The 17,618-nt window shown below is 32.3% G+C and overlaps 1 protein-coding gene across 4 annotated transcripts in view; it reads right to left on the bottom strand.

Moving 5' to 3' along the window:
- Myb (proto-oncogene like protein Myb) overlaps positions 1 to 17,618 on the bottom strand; it is a 62,515-nt gene that overhangs the window by 22,251 nt on the left and 22,646 nt on the right. For all 4 annotated transcript variants that reach the window (XM_074137669.1, XM_074137670.1, XM_074137671.1 and 1 more), the window contains exons 2-8: positions 6,623 to 6,764; positions 5,103 to 5,252; positions 4,707 to 4,939; positions 4,066 to 4,339; positions 3,883 to 3,983; positions 2,848 to 2,996; positions 1,206 to 1,348 (exon numbers count right to left, since the gene is read on the bottom strand). In XM_074137669.1, coding sequence (XP_073993770.1) covers positions 1,206 to 1,348; positions 2,848 to 2,996; positions 3,883 to 3,983; positions 4,066 to 4,339; positions 4,707 to 4,939; positions 5,103 to 5,252; positions 6,623 to 6,764 — 1,192 coding nt within the window. The remainder of the gene's footprint in view (positions 1 to 1,205; positions 1,349 to 2,847; positions 2,997 to 3,882; positions 3,984 to 4,065; positions 4,340 to 4,706; positions 4,940 to 5,102; positions 5,253 to 6,622; positions 6,765 to 17,618) is intronic.

Below are 17,618 nucleotides of genomic sequence, written 5' to 3'. Positions count from 1 at the left end.
GTTATCAGAGGAGAGAGATATGTACTTCAAAGAATCCACAAAAGCTTAGTCATTTACCGCATGCAAATGGATATCGTGTTTAAAATTAAACTTTTACATATAACACAAATCAATTTAGATCAATTCGGCTTATTTATTTTCTGTAGAAATTCATTCAAAAAATGGAATTCTAGTTTACTAATTAAACAAAAAAAAAAAACAAAAAACGCAAGAAAACTTAAGTTAACCGAATGTTCATTGTTGGGTAATTTAATAAAATTATTAAAATTTGTGAAAAGTTTTTGTTAATATTTAGTACTGAACTGAGTACTTTTAAGTAATACTTATTGAGTAAAATTTTGATGAGTGTTTTTTTTTTAACTGATGAGTTATTCAGTTTGATATTCGGTTTATCACAATTATTCACCGGTGATGTCATCGTAAGTTTTTTTTTTTTTAATCGTAAAACAAAAATTGAGTATAAATAGTGCAGAAGTTTTTTAATAGTCATGCAGTTGCATTATTCCATGTTCGTAAGAAAAGAATCACTTACCTCACAAATAATACAAATAATTATTAGATACGATTTATCAATGTATGGAAGATCATTTTTCTCAAGATCATCAAAGTTGGATCATGAAGATAAAGGGTAATATATAAATATTAAATAATTACCTATTTTTTTTGGAGTAGGTCTTCGTTCGTCGCATAACACAAATACTTTTCAAGACACACAATTTTTAGGTTGTTTGCTCAGCGTACAAAAAATCTAATATATAATGATTTAGAAAAGATATAAAGTAAAAAATCCATTCAGTAAAGTCGCACTTCCAGTTGACCTGTTGTGGGCCAATTATCGGAAACGACGATAGCTTTTGAATGATTCAGGCTTTCCACAATTGTAAGTTTTAGAGTTTTTAATATATTGGAATAATACTTTTTTTATATAGTTTTTAAAATTCGCCGATAGCAGGCGGCTTCCTCTAGTGGGACAAAGAAATCTTTTTAAATTGTTTTTCTATAAAATGGCACTTTCTGTTGTAGAATTTGGTAATTTTGTTCTATTTTTCGTACAACACTTTCCATCCCAAACACCCATAACCCATACCCATATGGCGCACAAAAACCCCGGGAGAGGTGGTGAATTCATCCGCTAAAATACTCCAAATCAGAAAAGTACAAACAAAAATTAGTAAAACTGAATAAAGTGTGTATTTTCATGATACCTCTAAGGATTTTTCTGGCGTTGGAATTGTAGAGGGTTCAGAATTTGTCCTGAGCTTTCTATTTCCTTTTCGCAAAATATGTGGTGGTGATTCTATTGTGCACCTATCAAAACCCACTTCTTCTGGTTCCATTTTTAGACCACCTGCAATCACACCATATGTAGTTCTTCAAAAATGAAAGTAATCCTGGAATGGTTACATTTTAGAATATGGTGGGTGTGTAGTATAAAGAATTTTTATTTTCTTCGTAGTTTTTAAAAGTAGCCAAGGCCTCTCTGATGAGAACTTATGAGCAGCCTTCTTTTAATGTAATGAGGTTTTTACAAAAAGACCATCTTTCAGTTTTTACCTACAAAACCAAACATAATAGCCCATCTTCATTACCATAAAAGCACGGTATTATTTAGTTTCTATAGAATATCTGTAAAATGGAAAAGTCCCCCTGAAATACTCACTTCAAAAGAGTTATTTTATTAAGAAACCTATTGACTTTGGCTTACAGTATATTAGTCTAATCAGCAAGAGGATATCTTCTGAAGCTCTTTAAGAAATCAAAAGGTAAATTAACGTTAAGCAGCGTAATTTTTGGCGTTAGTTTCGAAAATTTTAATAGCTGATGCTGGTAGAAAAACTTTAATCACTTGCAAATCAGAAACCTGGAAAACTAAAATTATTTTAATCAATTTAAGAAAGTATGTAACTTTATTTGAGAGAAATGTGGAATCCTGTTAGTGACAAATAAGTAAATATCTTTTTTCAAACACTTCTTCAACTATCTATCAATACTTCGAATTAGTACAGCTAGAATGTGATTTAATACATCTGTAACTAAAAATATTTTTTGAACTATGACGAATTGGTGACTATTTTAAATAAGCAGGACGATAATTTGGCTACAATTTGCTATCTGCGTCTTTGGAACTTTTCAACTTACCTTTTAACAGGACTTTTCATTTAGAGAAGTATTTAAAAATTAATGGAGCATAGAACATCTGACTCGATCAGAGTCCTTAGATAATTAAGAAAATGACAATTCGTCGGAGAAGACTGAGAATCTCCTTTTTTGTAAAAATGTGGATTCAGCTATATTCTCTAATTATTACACATTTATTAGAGATATGTATCTGTTTATTTGGCCATGCAGAGTCTTACTTGAACACCAAAGTTCTATAAAAAACAAAGAATTATCACCTAATTAACGCTCAGTGGTTAATATCAATCGCGAATTTATTATCAAAACTTCTTCATCCATTTTCGGATTGAGGATGACTTTCTCATTGCACTGTGAAGTATCTACTTCTACAACATACAAATATATTACGAAATATATACAAGTTTTAAATTGTAACAGATAAACTTCAACAGCTCCTTAAAATTGGAGCACAGGACTTTTTGAAACCCAAGGAATAATTACAACGATGGCTTACTATTATTTAAACAAAAAAGTTATTTGATTTTTTTTTCTAATTATTTAGTGCCAATTAATGATCTAGTGGGATAAAGCCTCAGTTACAGGAACAGAGTATGGAGAACCTAACATATTTGGTTCCTTAATTTACATAAAAAAATAGTTTTAGGACTGCCTTAAACAAATTTTAGTAAAATATTCATAGAAGAAATACAGCTGTAAACGGTTACATACCGATATGTTGCATTTTCTGTTTATAAGAATAATTGGAGACACTAACTGGAGAAGCAGGAAAACTACCACCTCGTGTTGTCATAAACTCCGCAACCGCTAGTTCTCCCAGCTTTTGCTTTTCCGGGGTAGTGACGTTTACTAAGCTTAACCTGTAAAAAAAATAGACGATATAAAATTCTATGATCACTAAACGACCTTCTAAATTTATTATCAAAGTTCTAACTTACACATCTACAAACTTCAAATTTTTACTAAATATAAAAAATATAAATTATATTAATCCCCTACAATAATATTGAACTTATGAGGTAAGAATGGCTTTTCCAGATAAAATATTTAAAAAGAAAGTAATTGGCCAACACATATCTAAATAAAAATAAGAAGTAAAGTAAATTATTGCTTATTTTTCAGGTGTTTTTGGTACCAATTAACGACAGGTGTCATAGTCGAAGTCGGAAAGCTAATAAAACCTCTTGTATACAATTAAAAACAAAGGCGAAGACCGGGGAATAGAATGAATGAGTACCAAATACATATTAGGTCATGAATTTTGTATTTTTAATAATTTCAAAGAACATTCGAGAATATCGCGAAAGCGGGGACCACATTGTTCAGAAAAGTCACATTTACGGACAACCGATTTTTTTACAAATTCGGAATTTTGGGTTCAAATTTGATTCTTATTATTACTATGTCCGGGAAGGGATTAGTACACTGGTTTCCATGATGCTCCCTGAAAAAAAAAATCTATAGTCGAGTCATATCCATATAGGTTGATGTGGCACTTTAGTGAGAAGCCTTTCGAACCTTATTTTTAATGGCACATTAGAGGAGAGTTATCTCTAAAATGATTTTTCCCTCAAAATATTTCGAACAAACATTATAGTTTAAATAATGGAAACGTAATTGAAACAACAAAATTAAAAACTGCAACATTAATTTAATAAAGTATCGCTTCTGATGTCTGATTTTCATCAAAACCTTATTGACAGAAGTTGAAACATGCTGACTCAAGTACACCTACGGCCTACTTGCCTATCATTTGAAGAGGTAGAATAGGTTGATGTGACGGGTTCTGTATTTATATCGTATGTTTTTCGTTTCCATTCACTCAACTCATGTTCTTGCGATTCTAGCTGTTAACATAATTATAATTGGTACTTTTAATGAGGACAACAAAACTATATAAAAATTAGAAATTTAAAAGAGAAGTCCTACAGTGAAACTAAAATGTTGATTTTCTGAAGAATGCTGATGTATTATCACATGGTTATTGCTATTCACTTGGTCGTTAGATACATAATTAGTGCGCAAGTTCGGTTTGGCCCTAAGCACTTTCCTAGTTGTTCCACCTTCCCGATCGGATGGTACCGTTGCACAGGATGCAGTGACAGTGGATGCAACCTGTGATGCAGCTGCTGCAGCCTTCTCATCATGCTCAAATTTTCTACGCATCGTAGAATTCCAATGGTTTTTAATGGCATTATCAGTCCTACAAAACACATAAAATAATTATCACATTTAAATAAAGGGGAAATGTTTACAATGTTCGACTAATAACAGTATTTACTACAAATATCAACCTAATTCATTTCACCGAATTGTTTCAAACGAAATATTTAATTTCCACTTTCTGTGATTTCGCTTTTGAGTTTTGAATATACAACCCAAGTACGCAAACGGAACTATTTACAACACGTACCTTTTTAAAGAAGTATTCCTTCAAAACGAGAACACACATTTCCGCTATTAATTTAAAATTTTCCTATCAATGCAGAACGCATAACCAGACGAGGCGGAAGAGAAAATAAAAAGCATTTAGAATTAATGAAAAAAACTTCATATTTCAAATATTTTACCTGCCAGGAAGTAATTTGGCAATCTTCGCCCACTGATTGCCGAGCCTTTGGTGGGCTTCATAAATTACACGATCCTCTTCGTCCGTCCAAGCAGTCTTTTTAATATTAGGATTTAAATGGTTGTGCCAACGTTCTCGACACTGCTTGCCAATCCTACCTTTCAAGTGCCGAGCGATGAGAGTCCACTTTTTAGGCCCATATCTTTCAACAAGCGCTACAACTGTTTCGTCCTCCTGTAAATAAAAAATATAGAAGAGGGATCAGTGACATATGACGAACTTTGACCAGACACGAATTACTTTTAATTTGTTCACAGTTTTCCTTTTTCTTCTGTAGTTTTCAAATGTAACTAAGCCCGCCTAAAAGAAAAAGGCAATACAAATACTTATAATTTACCTCTCTTGTCCATGGGCCTTTTACAAGCTCTGGGTTTACAACCTTGTGCCATCTTTGCTGACACTGAAGATCGGTCCTTTGAGGTAGATGTTGTGAAATTATACTCCAATTTTCTTGAAATTCTTCAACTAGGTGTTTCAATTTTACATCCTAAAATTTAGTAAAAAGAATAATTAAAAAAGGGAAATATTCTTTTTTCCAGTATTTTATTGATACATAGTCTGCATTCAATCGTATCTCTAATTGTTTAAGACATTAGCATTATCTACCCGCCATGGAAAAAGACTCCAGGAGAAAATATTTATGGGGAAATCTCTAATGGTCTTACCAAACCTTTCGTGTTCGAAGACAATATCGGCATTCATCAGGGCAATTTAAAAGCACACTTAATAGCATATGTATAAAAACAAAGAGTTAAGGGCACATATAATTTTCATTTACAAGAACACAAGATTCCTATGGTAACATACAAATGTGAGAAATCGGTACCAATAAAAAATGACGAAAATATACTTAATATCTGAGAGAGGAAAATGGACAGCGAAATGAAAGGTTCTTGAAAAATGAGACGAGAAATGCTGAACCAGGAGAATTGTAAAGCGCATTAGAGTAGGCATACGTAATTTTATAAAATTAAAATATATAAAAATAAATAAAATTTAATTAAAGTTGGCAGCGTTTTTCTTCGTTTAACACCAGATAGAAAGCCAGGCTTCTGTTTAGATGTTTATCTCTCCAGCTGTATAGCCTGACAAGAGACTTGTCCACCATCTTTCAAAAAGAATGGGTGTAAGCCATTAGATTCTAGAATACAGCTTTTTTAAATATCTTGAGAACAAAATATGCCCAGTAATTTAACAAAAAAGGAACTTGGCCGATGCCAACATTTCAGCACTATGTATCATTTCCTGCATTTCTCTAGAGCTGGGTGTGCATGAGGCATAAATTTTAAGTAAAATTTCTCAACCATAAAAACATTTAAAACTTCAGAATTTTTAATTTTTTTTTTTTGAAAAACCACTCCATTCTCCCTTTATTTTTTAGATATTTCTTTTACATTTTCTTTTTTTAAAACCTCTTTTACCCTTTATTTTGTAGATACTTCTTATTTGATATCTTCCCTTTCCTCTTGAACAACTTCGTCCATAAATTTTACACTTCTGCTTTTATCCCTTGGTTTGCACTTCTTTCACATTTTTATACTCAACTATAGTTACTTTAAAAATAAGTACAGAGCAAGAGATAAGGGCGAGCCCTGTACCTCAGTCACTACAGCTGCGTAGTCAGCCAAATGACGACTTGCTGAATCAACAATTTGAGTTTCAAAAATCTCAGTAGCTAATCAGTCCACCTAGAACCATCGCAGCATTTCTGTTTTCTCTGTCATTATAATCTGTAACTATTTAGGTAGCTTCTACTATAAACCTATTCGTAACATATAACCAGAGTAATAATGGCTGAACTTATTTGCATCAGCTGTAAGTACAGTGTCTAAATTACAGTAAATTAATTAATTTTACCTCTTCCTTTGTCCATCGAAATTTAACGATTTGATTTTTTCTAGGTTTCGAATTTGAATCTAGTGAACCATCTATTGTCGTTTGGCACTCATCGGATAACTCGTTTTCATCGGTGCAACTACTTTCATTACCTGAACGGGATCTGGAAGAAAACAAAATTTGAAGATCAGTTAGAGTATCTGAAAATTAAATAACAAAATCTGGAGTGAGTCATATGATTTCCGTTTAACCTTTTGGTTATTATGCTCTATCGATTACTAACTATATTTATATTACAATTATTTTCGTTTCATTAGTCTATCAATCAAAATCACACTAATAAATGCATGCAAACAACTTGTACATTAACTCTACAATTTATAAGAGTAAATGTATTCTGAGTTGGGACAAAGTATATCTCTATCCCTTAATCTTAAATCTAAGAATAAAATATTAACACGCTCTAGCAAACTATATGCAATAACGTACATTTAAATAAATTTCTATAAATTTTGACGTACATTTCTAGGCCTTCTAAAGCAATTCAAATTCATCTAAGAAGCTGGTGGGCCTGGCAGTGTGGGAGGATTTGAGATGCAAGATGTGATAGATTGGTAAAACTTTTAGAGCTTTATGCCAGTAGTATGGTAACTAAAGTAAAAAAAGAACATGATGGAAATCTCTCAAATATACCTACTCGTAGGATAGTACTTGTAACTCAGGTTACAGACCGAAATCAATAAATGGCCCGATAAAGGCGTCCTATCAGTCACGATGCGAAATATGGTTGAGAAATAGTGAACTACGGATGCGCTAATTCCAGGTCTAATATCAACTGAAGTTTAATTTCTGGTAGCATGGTTTCAATTAGTTCTCGCGATTATGCAAATGGCTTTAACTTCACCTTTCTAAGTGCAATATTAGTGCTTGCTTCGTCTTCTATGGAATTAGCCGACCAATAAAAGCTGTGAGTTGACACCGCAATGGATACCCGGAAATGAGAAGGCCGATTATTTATAATAGAAAAAAAGCATCACTAAATCAGCCTTCTCTTGCCATTTCTTTAGCATCAACTACTGACCAGATACCTGTTGTGGGCCACTAGGAACAGAAATTAGATAAATCGGCCGCAGGAAAAAATGAGACCTACTGTCCAAGCCACAGACTCGTACACAAAGAGAACTCCAAAGAAAAATGGTTGTATAAAATTTCAGAAAAGAGACGGGGCATGATTACCTGGCAGGCTCACTTTTTTAGGATCAGAGTCACGCGGATGGACATCTGCCCCTTGTGCTCAAACGGAAAGATGGACGGTGAGAAATACAACATAACATATTCGCTTCCCTCAAGGGGTAAACGGATGCCAATAAATTAAATACAAACGTTTCTATCTAGTTTAAATTAAATATGAGTAAAATTTTCGATAATTGCTGATTTTTAAATCTTTAATACACCTTTTTAATCGACATCTATAACTTCTCATACATTTATGTACCCTTTTATTTATAATTCATTAATAATATATCAAATATTTATACATCAATGGACACATTAACCTTCGAATAATGGGAATAATTCACACCAAATAAGAGGAATAGAGAATACGTTTTTATTAATACCATGTGGTTCTAACCACGCAAACATGCATTTGACATCACGGTCATAAAATTCTTGAGGGCTATCTTCCCCTGAGAACACTTCAAAGAACCCATTTCTTAAACCATCTTTTAAATCAAACTGATAGATATTTAGGTAAGTAAAAGCATGGGAAGTTTAAAGAAAATCGCGACACTCAGAAATCAGTGAAGTCCGTCTTCCAAGGGGGGGGGGGATTTGGCCAAAAGGTTAGTATCAGAAGCAGTTATAGAATCACAACAGAATACTAAATTTGAGCTTCGTTTTATTAATATTTTAAGATAATTTGTTCACACATACATGCAAATTAAAAATACAAAAATATTTTAATGTGCTTAATGCAGGGAATTCAAAATTTTATGTATTGTCGGCATCCTTGCGAAGAATATCAAATTAATTTATAAATGAATTAATAATTATTATTTTAATTATTCAGCTGTTCGATTAATATTTGCGCAAACATAACCTTACGTTACGATAGCGTATCCGCTTTAAGAAAGTACTTTTGAAAAACAGCGGTCTATGATCCGATTTATTACTTGCGGAAAGTGTACAACCCGTCAGAAATATTCTCTCAGATGAACAAAATACGGCCTGCAAGATGCATGAACCGAGCGATTTTTTACGCGTGAATGGATAAGTTTTAAATTTTTAATGGAAGCCCTTCGTACATATAACAAAGGAAGGTTAAATGGGTTGCTAATAATATCAAAAAATCTCCACAACCAGAAGTACAATAAATTGTTTTATTCTTTTGGAACTTTCACGAAAATAATTTCGACAATACACCGTATAAACTACACTATACTACTATAGGTATCTATACCTTTTATTTAAACAATTTTCCTGAAAAATTCATTTTCTGAACATTCTTAGGAGCGATGGGAGGGAAGGAATTAAAATGCATATGTTGAAAATTTGGGAATTTCATTTATTTATAGAAAAAGAGGAACAGTTTTAATTCAAGGATAAAAATTCAGCTAAAATCCAAATATCTTCATATTTAAGAGGTAAAACAGAAGAGATATTTTATAGAATTCTGAATTTTCTGTAAAACCAGCAAGACATAAACTAGCTTTTTTTTTTCACTGACTAAATTCAAGATGGAGGAGGTTAATAATAGACATCCAGTCATACAAATTAGCCTCAAAATTTGGAGCGACTTATTGAAACGGTTTAAATTCATCTCAAAATGGCCAGGAAAGTGAAAAATTCAATCAGTAATTTTGGTTGAGAAATTACGATAGCTAGCTAAGTTACTAGCTGGTGGGGCCCAATCTAAATTTTGGTTTTTGTTTTTTTTTTTTTGAGATATTTTGTTCATACATGCACACAGACCATTTGCTAAAAATTCCTTTAACGGATTCCAAAGAGCTCAAAATGGATAATTGCAGTAAATAGTCAAACTCGAAAAAGTAGTAAAACTATAGTAATGTATTAACCTATTGTTTTATAGGCATTAACCACATTAGGAGTAGTGATAAGGGAGCTCATACTTTACCATTAAAAATTTGTTTCTAACAAATAAAAAGTCGTTAGAGGATTTGACCTAGGGATCTCCCGCTTATAAATCCACACTTTATATCCACTAGACCGATTTTCTTGCCTAGCAAGATAAGTAAAAAAGTGGTGTCTATTTAGCGTTTAATTAAAGAAAAAAAAATAAAAAATTGAAAATTGCAATTGTAATAACTGCAGTAATTATTAATTTCAAATTATATGTATATTAAATAATTAATTTTAAATTTAATTTAAAAATTAGGAATAAATACGATTTTCACAGCACAGTTGCAAGAAAATGTTTTATACTGTGCAGAAATTTAATTCATAGAGAAGGTTTCATAGTAATTTCTTAACAAAAATTTACACTTCCTTAAGTGTACCCAGTCAGCATAAGAATATTCTTAGTTAATTCTTTCTTAAATTTAAGCATTGCAATTTTTGACTAAAATTTTTCCCCCAAAATTAGAATTTGTATTAAATATTAATTCCCTTCAATAATATAAAATTTTGACCACATAGGGTGAAGGGACCAGTAATTGACTGGGCACCAGTAATTGACATACCAGAAATAAACTTGTATTTTAAGGGATATGAGCCGTTTTCAGTGGTGATTCTTTCAATTTCGTTATTGAGAAGCCTTTGGGCAGCAGTTCCAGAAAAATATTAATTATTGGAAGGTTCCTTGGTATCAGTGGAAGGTTATTTGTGTTAAAAGTTCAAAATCAAGGAAAAAACAAGCCGTTGCTAAGGAGGATTGATAAGAAAATAATTTTCCTTTTTTCTTATTTTTCGTTTATTAGTTCATATATTCGTGTGGTTATCAATGTTCTGTTATAATTAGTATTACTTGTAGATTTCATTTATGTAGTTTTTTTCTTAATTATAAGAAGCATTGAGGTTTAAAATGGGGCTGTCAATCACTGGTCCTTGAAACGGCAATCTGCCCAGTAATTGACATACATGTCAATTACTAGTTCTACAGCTTTTTTGTTTGAGACCAGTGATTGACTTCCTGGGAAAATGGTAAGATAGGTTGATAAATTTTATTATAATTAAAAATTCAATCATTGTAAAATAAAATCATTGATAAAAATCGGCAAAATAAATAGTAAAACTTCCAACAAAATATGTTTAAATTAATGAATTAGCAAATGTACGCCTTATTTCAAGAGGGCATGCAGAATGATTATTCTGTAGAGAACAACAATGTATGAACAAAAAACTGGAATAATCGTGATCGCCGAACAGCTTCACGAGGCCTACGTGACTAATAAAAACGACGCCCACTTATCGGAGTTGGAAAATCTCTCATTCTCCCTCAGTTTTGGGTCCTAGCCACATGACAAAGAAGAAAGCGAGGAAATGGCTAAACCATAGAATTCCATCAAAGGAAACGGCCAGAGGAAAAATGAAGCTCCCTCAAGAGAAGTACCAGGTGCGAAATCAAACATACGTGGAGAGTTGGTGACTTTGTGATGTTACACATTAATAACATAAAAAAGATTGTAAGATCTATTGTATTTACTAATTGACAGACATGTTGACCGAAGACGAATATATAGCATCCCATAGGCTAAATAGGCTAAACTGTATTAAAAAAAAAATGAAATCGGTATGAAAACCATTTTTAATCCCCAAAGACGTGAAGGTTGGATCGCCCTGTACTACTTTATGGAGAACGTTACCAATTTAATAAAACCGTTGATGTGTGAGGTTTTCAAATGGCTTGTGATTTCAAGTGGCTAATTATCAATTAATTACATAAGATATATTATGATGTTCATTTCCTATGTATTCCGAAAGAATATTTTGTTTTTTCATTCGTTTTTTCTTTTATGGTGTGCCTATTTTAGTAACACATATTTTTGTCAATTGGTTACCTAGTTATGTGAATATCAGTGGTTTATTTGTAGGCATGTGTATTTTAATACCTATCCTTTCCAAGTTAAAGAGTCAATAACAGATATATATTTTTTAATCTAGTTTTTTTTTCATTGACGTTTCATTTATTTATTACTGTTATAAGTGCGAATGCTTACAACCTGTGGCGGGACGCGATGAACGTGCACACAATGTATAATATACATGTGCCCAAGAGGTAACTCAGTAATAATAAACAATAAAATACTGAATAGATGCAGAAAGTAAGAATGGATTACATTCAGATAGTTTGGTTTCGAAGCAAATGACACTGGCAGCACAGATTGTGGAAAATATTAGCGAAGCGCTCCAAAAGAAGGGAAGCGTAGGAGAAATTTGGTTCACTAGAAAGCACCAACAACTCGAACACAAAGTCGCGTAGTTGCGATCGGTAGCAGCGTTATAGGCGGAATGAATAAAACAAGGATGTGACCACATAGTCTAATCGGAAGTAGAGTTTGGTAAAGTGAGAACCAAAAAAGTTCCCAAAAAAAAAAGGTTTAAGTAACAAAATATTTAGCGGAAACTTGAAAGGATAAGAGAGCGGAAGGGTTGAGAGAAAGAGATAAAAGCGAGCCGACAGACATTGTGTACGATCTAACAAGTATGTTAGCTAATATCTGCTTGGAACTATTGAAAGAAAGGGCTGTTCTTCAAATTACCTGTCTTGGATTGGACTTAATTAAAACTGTCCGGTAGGACAGTTGTGTAAGGGTTAATCGTCAAAAACTGCATAAAAAAGAGTAACGTTGAAAAAATATTAGATTATTTAGGTTTGCCTATTTAAAAACTGATTGTAATTAATTATGAATAAGACCGATTTTTGTTATAAATCCAATTGAAAAAGTGATTTAGGTGATTTAAGTGATTTATTTAGATTTAAAAGTGATTTTGAATGCATACCTTATGTCGTTTCATGAATATATTTGTATGTCAATTACTGGTCCCACCCCATGTCAAACACTGGTTCCACCGAAAATTCGGTATGTCAATTACTGGGTCATTGACATATTTTCAAAAAAAATTATTTTTGGTTGACATAAAGATCGAATTTACTGCTTTTAAAATATTAATAAAATAAAATACATCCTACTGGAGCGGTACAATTTTACAACCTACACCTGGAGCCAAAATAACGGAAGTTATTCTATCTTAAACTCGAATTTTTTCTTAAGCAGTCAATTACTGGTCCCTTCACCCTATCTGATACATTTAATATTAAAATCATGTATGAAATGTATATTGTTACTGAAATAACACTCAATAAAGGAAACCTCCCGCCTCCAGAACCATTTTCTAAAACGAGTTGGTGAAATGTTCCAGATTAAAGTGATAGCAATGCAAATAAAATTCTTTAGTCTTTTTCGAGAGATTGATTATTCTCATTTTTCTCGCGCAGATAGCCATGAAAACGCTAGGTTTGTGCGAAAACGATGTCCACAATCGAGAAAATATGGATGCTTAGTGAAGGAAACTTAAAAACCAAAACAAATCGAAGAGAAAGTTTCTTTAATTCTTGTTACTAAAAAAAATACAAATTATATTCTGAAACCAGATTTTAAATGATGAAAGGACAGATAGAATATATTGTATAAAAAGGGTAGCTATCGAGTGCACTTTTGTTTTTTGCGTGTCTCTAAAGAATAAAAATAATAACTGAGGCGAGATTTAATGAATGATACTAGATAATGAATTTGAGGTGAAATGTAAAACATTACCAAAAATATCCTAAACAGCATGATTGGTATGCATTCTATAGGAACTAAGGGTTGATTCTTATTGGTCGCACAGCTCCGATCACCCGTCAAAAATGTTTCCTAACCGTTCTTTAGATCTATTTTGTTCCAAGCGATCATACAAAACTTACAAAAACAAATCACCTTTCGAAAGCCAACTTAGCTGCTTGAATATGCTTAAAAACCACAAAACCGTGGAATAGATAATTTTTTTTACTCCCCGCAAAGGACTTTTTTGGTGATGAGCACTTATTGTACAAGTGAAAAAAGTATACTTTTTCCACATAAGTTCAAATAATGCCTCCACGAATGTAGTGAAACATTGAAATCTGAATTTCCTACAATAAATTCAGCATAACATTTCGCTAATTATTGAGCGATTCATAAAAAACAAATTTGTTACAATATTTTTGCTGACAATAAAATAATATTTTATAACATACTGAATAAAGTTGAAGCAGACATTACAGGAAAAAATAAATCTTTTTGCCAAGCTCTAAATCATTAGAAGGGCTTATAACGAGTTCACTTTAACAGTACCAATTTCGAAAAAAATACTGTTTCCGTCATTCTTGAGAAACCATTCGATTTTCTCTTAAGCTGACATTTCAATAAATATATTGAAACTTCTACGCAATGATTGCTTCTAACGATCAATGAATAATACAGAAACTTTTCTTTATACAGAATCTTCTAGAAACAATATTAGGGAAGGGATTAGCTATGCTGTTGGCGTATTGGATTCCCACGCGGAGGTCCCGGGTTCGAATCCAACTGCTGGCCCTTAGATTTCTTCTCTTTCTAGGAGCTTCTTACAGGTCACTATCCGGTGATAGACAGGGTATTTCGTAATGAGAGAAAACTGTCTGGAGGCCGGCAGTACACTGAAAAAAGCTCTGGGCGCTTAACTAACCGCGGATATTGATGCGCCTTAAATCATTGAATAAAAAAAAACAACAATTTATTTATAAGACTGTTTCTAATAAAAGTGGATACCGTTAGGATTATTTGAAGTTTAGCGCTGAATGTGGGGCCGAATCCATTTTTAATTGTACTCTGGCATTCTCAGATTCTTAAAACTATTCTGTCGGGGTATAGTGAGCTTATTTTTTTGCCTAAGAATAGCTATAATTCTGAGGAAGTAGCCCCGATTTTAGAAGCTTTAAATTCCAATGTGTACATTAAATTTGTTTTTGAAATTTATGATTATTACAAATTTTGTTCCAGCAGTAAATGAGAAACAGATTTTCTTAAGACGTTGACCACTCAGCACGCTCTTCTTTCTAGCAAGCTTTTTGCGGTTGTTTATTTTGAAGTTCGATGACCTATTTGCGTTTCATTATATGAACATTAATAAATTCATGTTTTTTAAAATAAGAGCCTTCCTTGTACTTATATGTTAATACATATTAAAAAAAGAAAAAGCAAAAAATAAAGTAGTGGCACATAAAGAAAATAGTGCCAGAGAAGACATGTGCAAAGAAGGGCAGGTGTGGTCACATCTGCCGTCAACAGTGAGCTCTTTCAACTTAGTTATACTCTTGTCTCTACAGAAACAATCCATCTGGCGAATTAAGATATTAAATTTTGTAATTTTTTTTACAAAAGCAGTAGCTATTTTAATAATTCATATTTAGATTACTATTTTTTCACTTATGAGAATGGGCATTATTGTTGGACCCTTACTTCTTACACCTTGAAATTGTGGATAACAAACATAAACTAATCACATCCACATTCACTTTAGTTATCTAAAAATTGGAAGGAAGCAATAGAATAGTTTCCGTGAAAACTTGAAGAAAAAAAAAACGTGAAAAATCACTCACTCCACTTTCTCTTTATAAAATTCTCGAAATGCAGACTTATAAATTTTAAATTACCTCAAAACGATTATCTCAGAAAAATTATTCATATTAAAGCTTTTGACCTATAAACGAATTTACTTATTTATTTTATTTTATTTTTATTTTTTTATATAAGACAAGATGAGTAATTTAGATTTAGGTAATCACTTCTCCTCCATTAAAAAAAAGTTTTAAATCGAAAAATAAAATATTCTAAAAATTTTCAATGGGAGTTGTAAACTAACATGAGTGCAATAAAGTTTAAAATAAATAAATAAATTTGGCGATTTTCAGTTTAAATTTTGTTCACTCATACAAAGCACAAAGAGAAAATTTTTAAAACCAGTTTTTTCGGACACAGAGCGACCTGAAACCAGATATTTCTGGTGAAATTTCGTAAAATTAACATAGTCGTAATACTTCTCTCGTCTAGAAAGGGAAAGTAGTTCGTAGAGCGAAACTAGCTATTTGATGAGTAGAGTGCATTATCCAAGCCAGATTCGGGAGTTACTGATTGTACGTAGTAGTACAACTTAAGCACGGTGCATACGTCTGGTTTATAAACTGCACGTTTACACTGTGTGGACCGTAATTAAGGTTTGAGTTACTCTAATTACAGAGGAAATGCTTTGTCGTATTCTTCTTCTTCCTTTTTTTGAGCCACCCTTATGATAAAATTTCATCAGTAATTGATAGTATCAGAGAAGTCCGATAAAATTTTATCAGCAATAAATTGTGTCAGGGAATTACGGCTGATAAAATTATATCTCCAATGACAGAGAAGAAATTATTCGTATAGTTCTTCCTTTCTTGAGCCACCCGTATGATAGAATTTTATCTGTAATTGATAATGTCAGAGAATTACGGCAGATAAAATTATATCTCCAATGACAGAGAAGAAATTATTCGTATAGTTCTTCCTTTCTTGAGCCACCCGTATGATAGAATTTTATCTGTAATTGATGTCAGAGAATTACGGCTCATAAAATTATATCTCCAATGACAGAGAAGAAATTCTTCGTATTCTTCTTCTTCCTTTCTTGAGCCACCCGTATGATAGAATTTTATCTGTAATTGATGTCAGAGAATTACGGCTCATAAAATTATATCTCCAATGACAGAGAAGAAATTCTTCGTATTCTTCTTCTTCCTTTCTTGAGCCACCCGTATGATAGAATTTTATCTGTAATTGATGTCAGAGAATTACGGCTGATAAAATTATATCTCCAATGACAGAGAAGAAATTCTTCGTATTCTTCTTCTTCCTTTCTTGAGCCACCCGTATGATAGAATTTTATCTGTAATTGATGTCAGAGAATTACGGCTGATAAAATTATATCTCCAATGACAGAGAAGAAATTCTTCGTATTCTTCTTCTTCCTTTCTTGAGCCACCCGTATGATAGAATTTTATCTGTAATTGATGTCAGAGAATTACGGCAGATAAAATTATATCTCCAATGACAGAGAAGAAATTATTCGTATAGTTCTTCCTTTCTTGAGCCACCCGTATGATAGAATTTTATCTGTAATTGATGTCAGAGAATTACGGCTGATAAAATTATATCTCCAATGACAGAGAAGAAATTATTCGTATAGTTCTTCCTTTCTTGAGCCACCCGTATGATAGAATTTTATCTGTAATTGATGTCAGAGAATTACGGCAGATAAAATTATATCTCCAATGACAGAGAAGAAATTATTCGTATAGTTCTTCCTTTCTTGAGCCACCCGTATGATAGAATTTTATCTGTAATTGATGTCAGAGAATTACGGCTCATAAAATTATATCTCCAATGACAGAGAAGAAATTCTTCGTATTCTTCTTCTTCCTTTCTTGAGCCACCCGTATGATAGAATTTTATCTGTAATTGATGTCAGAGAATTACGGCTCATAAAATTATATCTCCAATGACAGAGAAGAAATTCTTCGTATTCTTCTTCTTCCTTTCTTGAGCCACCCGTATGATAGAATTTTATCTGTAATTGATGTCAGAGAATTACGGCTCATAAAATTATATCTCCAATGACAGAGAAGAAATTCTTATTATTCTTCTTCTTCCTTTCTTGAGCCACCCGTATGATAGAATTTTATCTGTAATTGATAATGTCAGAGAATTACGGCTGATAAAATTATATCTCCAATGACAGAGAAGAAATTCTTCGTATTCTTCTTCTTCCTTTCTTGAGCCACCCGTATGATAGAATTTTATCTGTAATTGATGTCAGAGAATTACGGCTGATAAAATTATATCTCCAATGACAGAGAAGAAATTCTTCTTATTCTTCTTCTTCCTTTCTTGAGCCACCCGTATGATAGAATTTTATCTGTAATTGATAATGTCAGAGAATTACGGCAGATAAAATTATATCTCCAATG

This window comes from Rhodnius prolixus, unplaced genomic scaffold, assembly GCF_049639745.1.
Source record: "Rhodnius prolixus isolate KJV_2025 unplaced genomic scaffold, Rpr scaffold_11, whole genome shotgun sequence".
Classification (NCBI taxonomy): domain Eukaryota; kingdom Metazoa; phylum Arthropoda; class Insecta; order Hemiptera; family Reduviidae; genus Rhodnius; species Rhodnius prolixus.
This window is presented reverse-complemented; position numbering and strand designations above follow the sequence as displayed.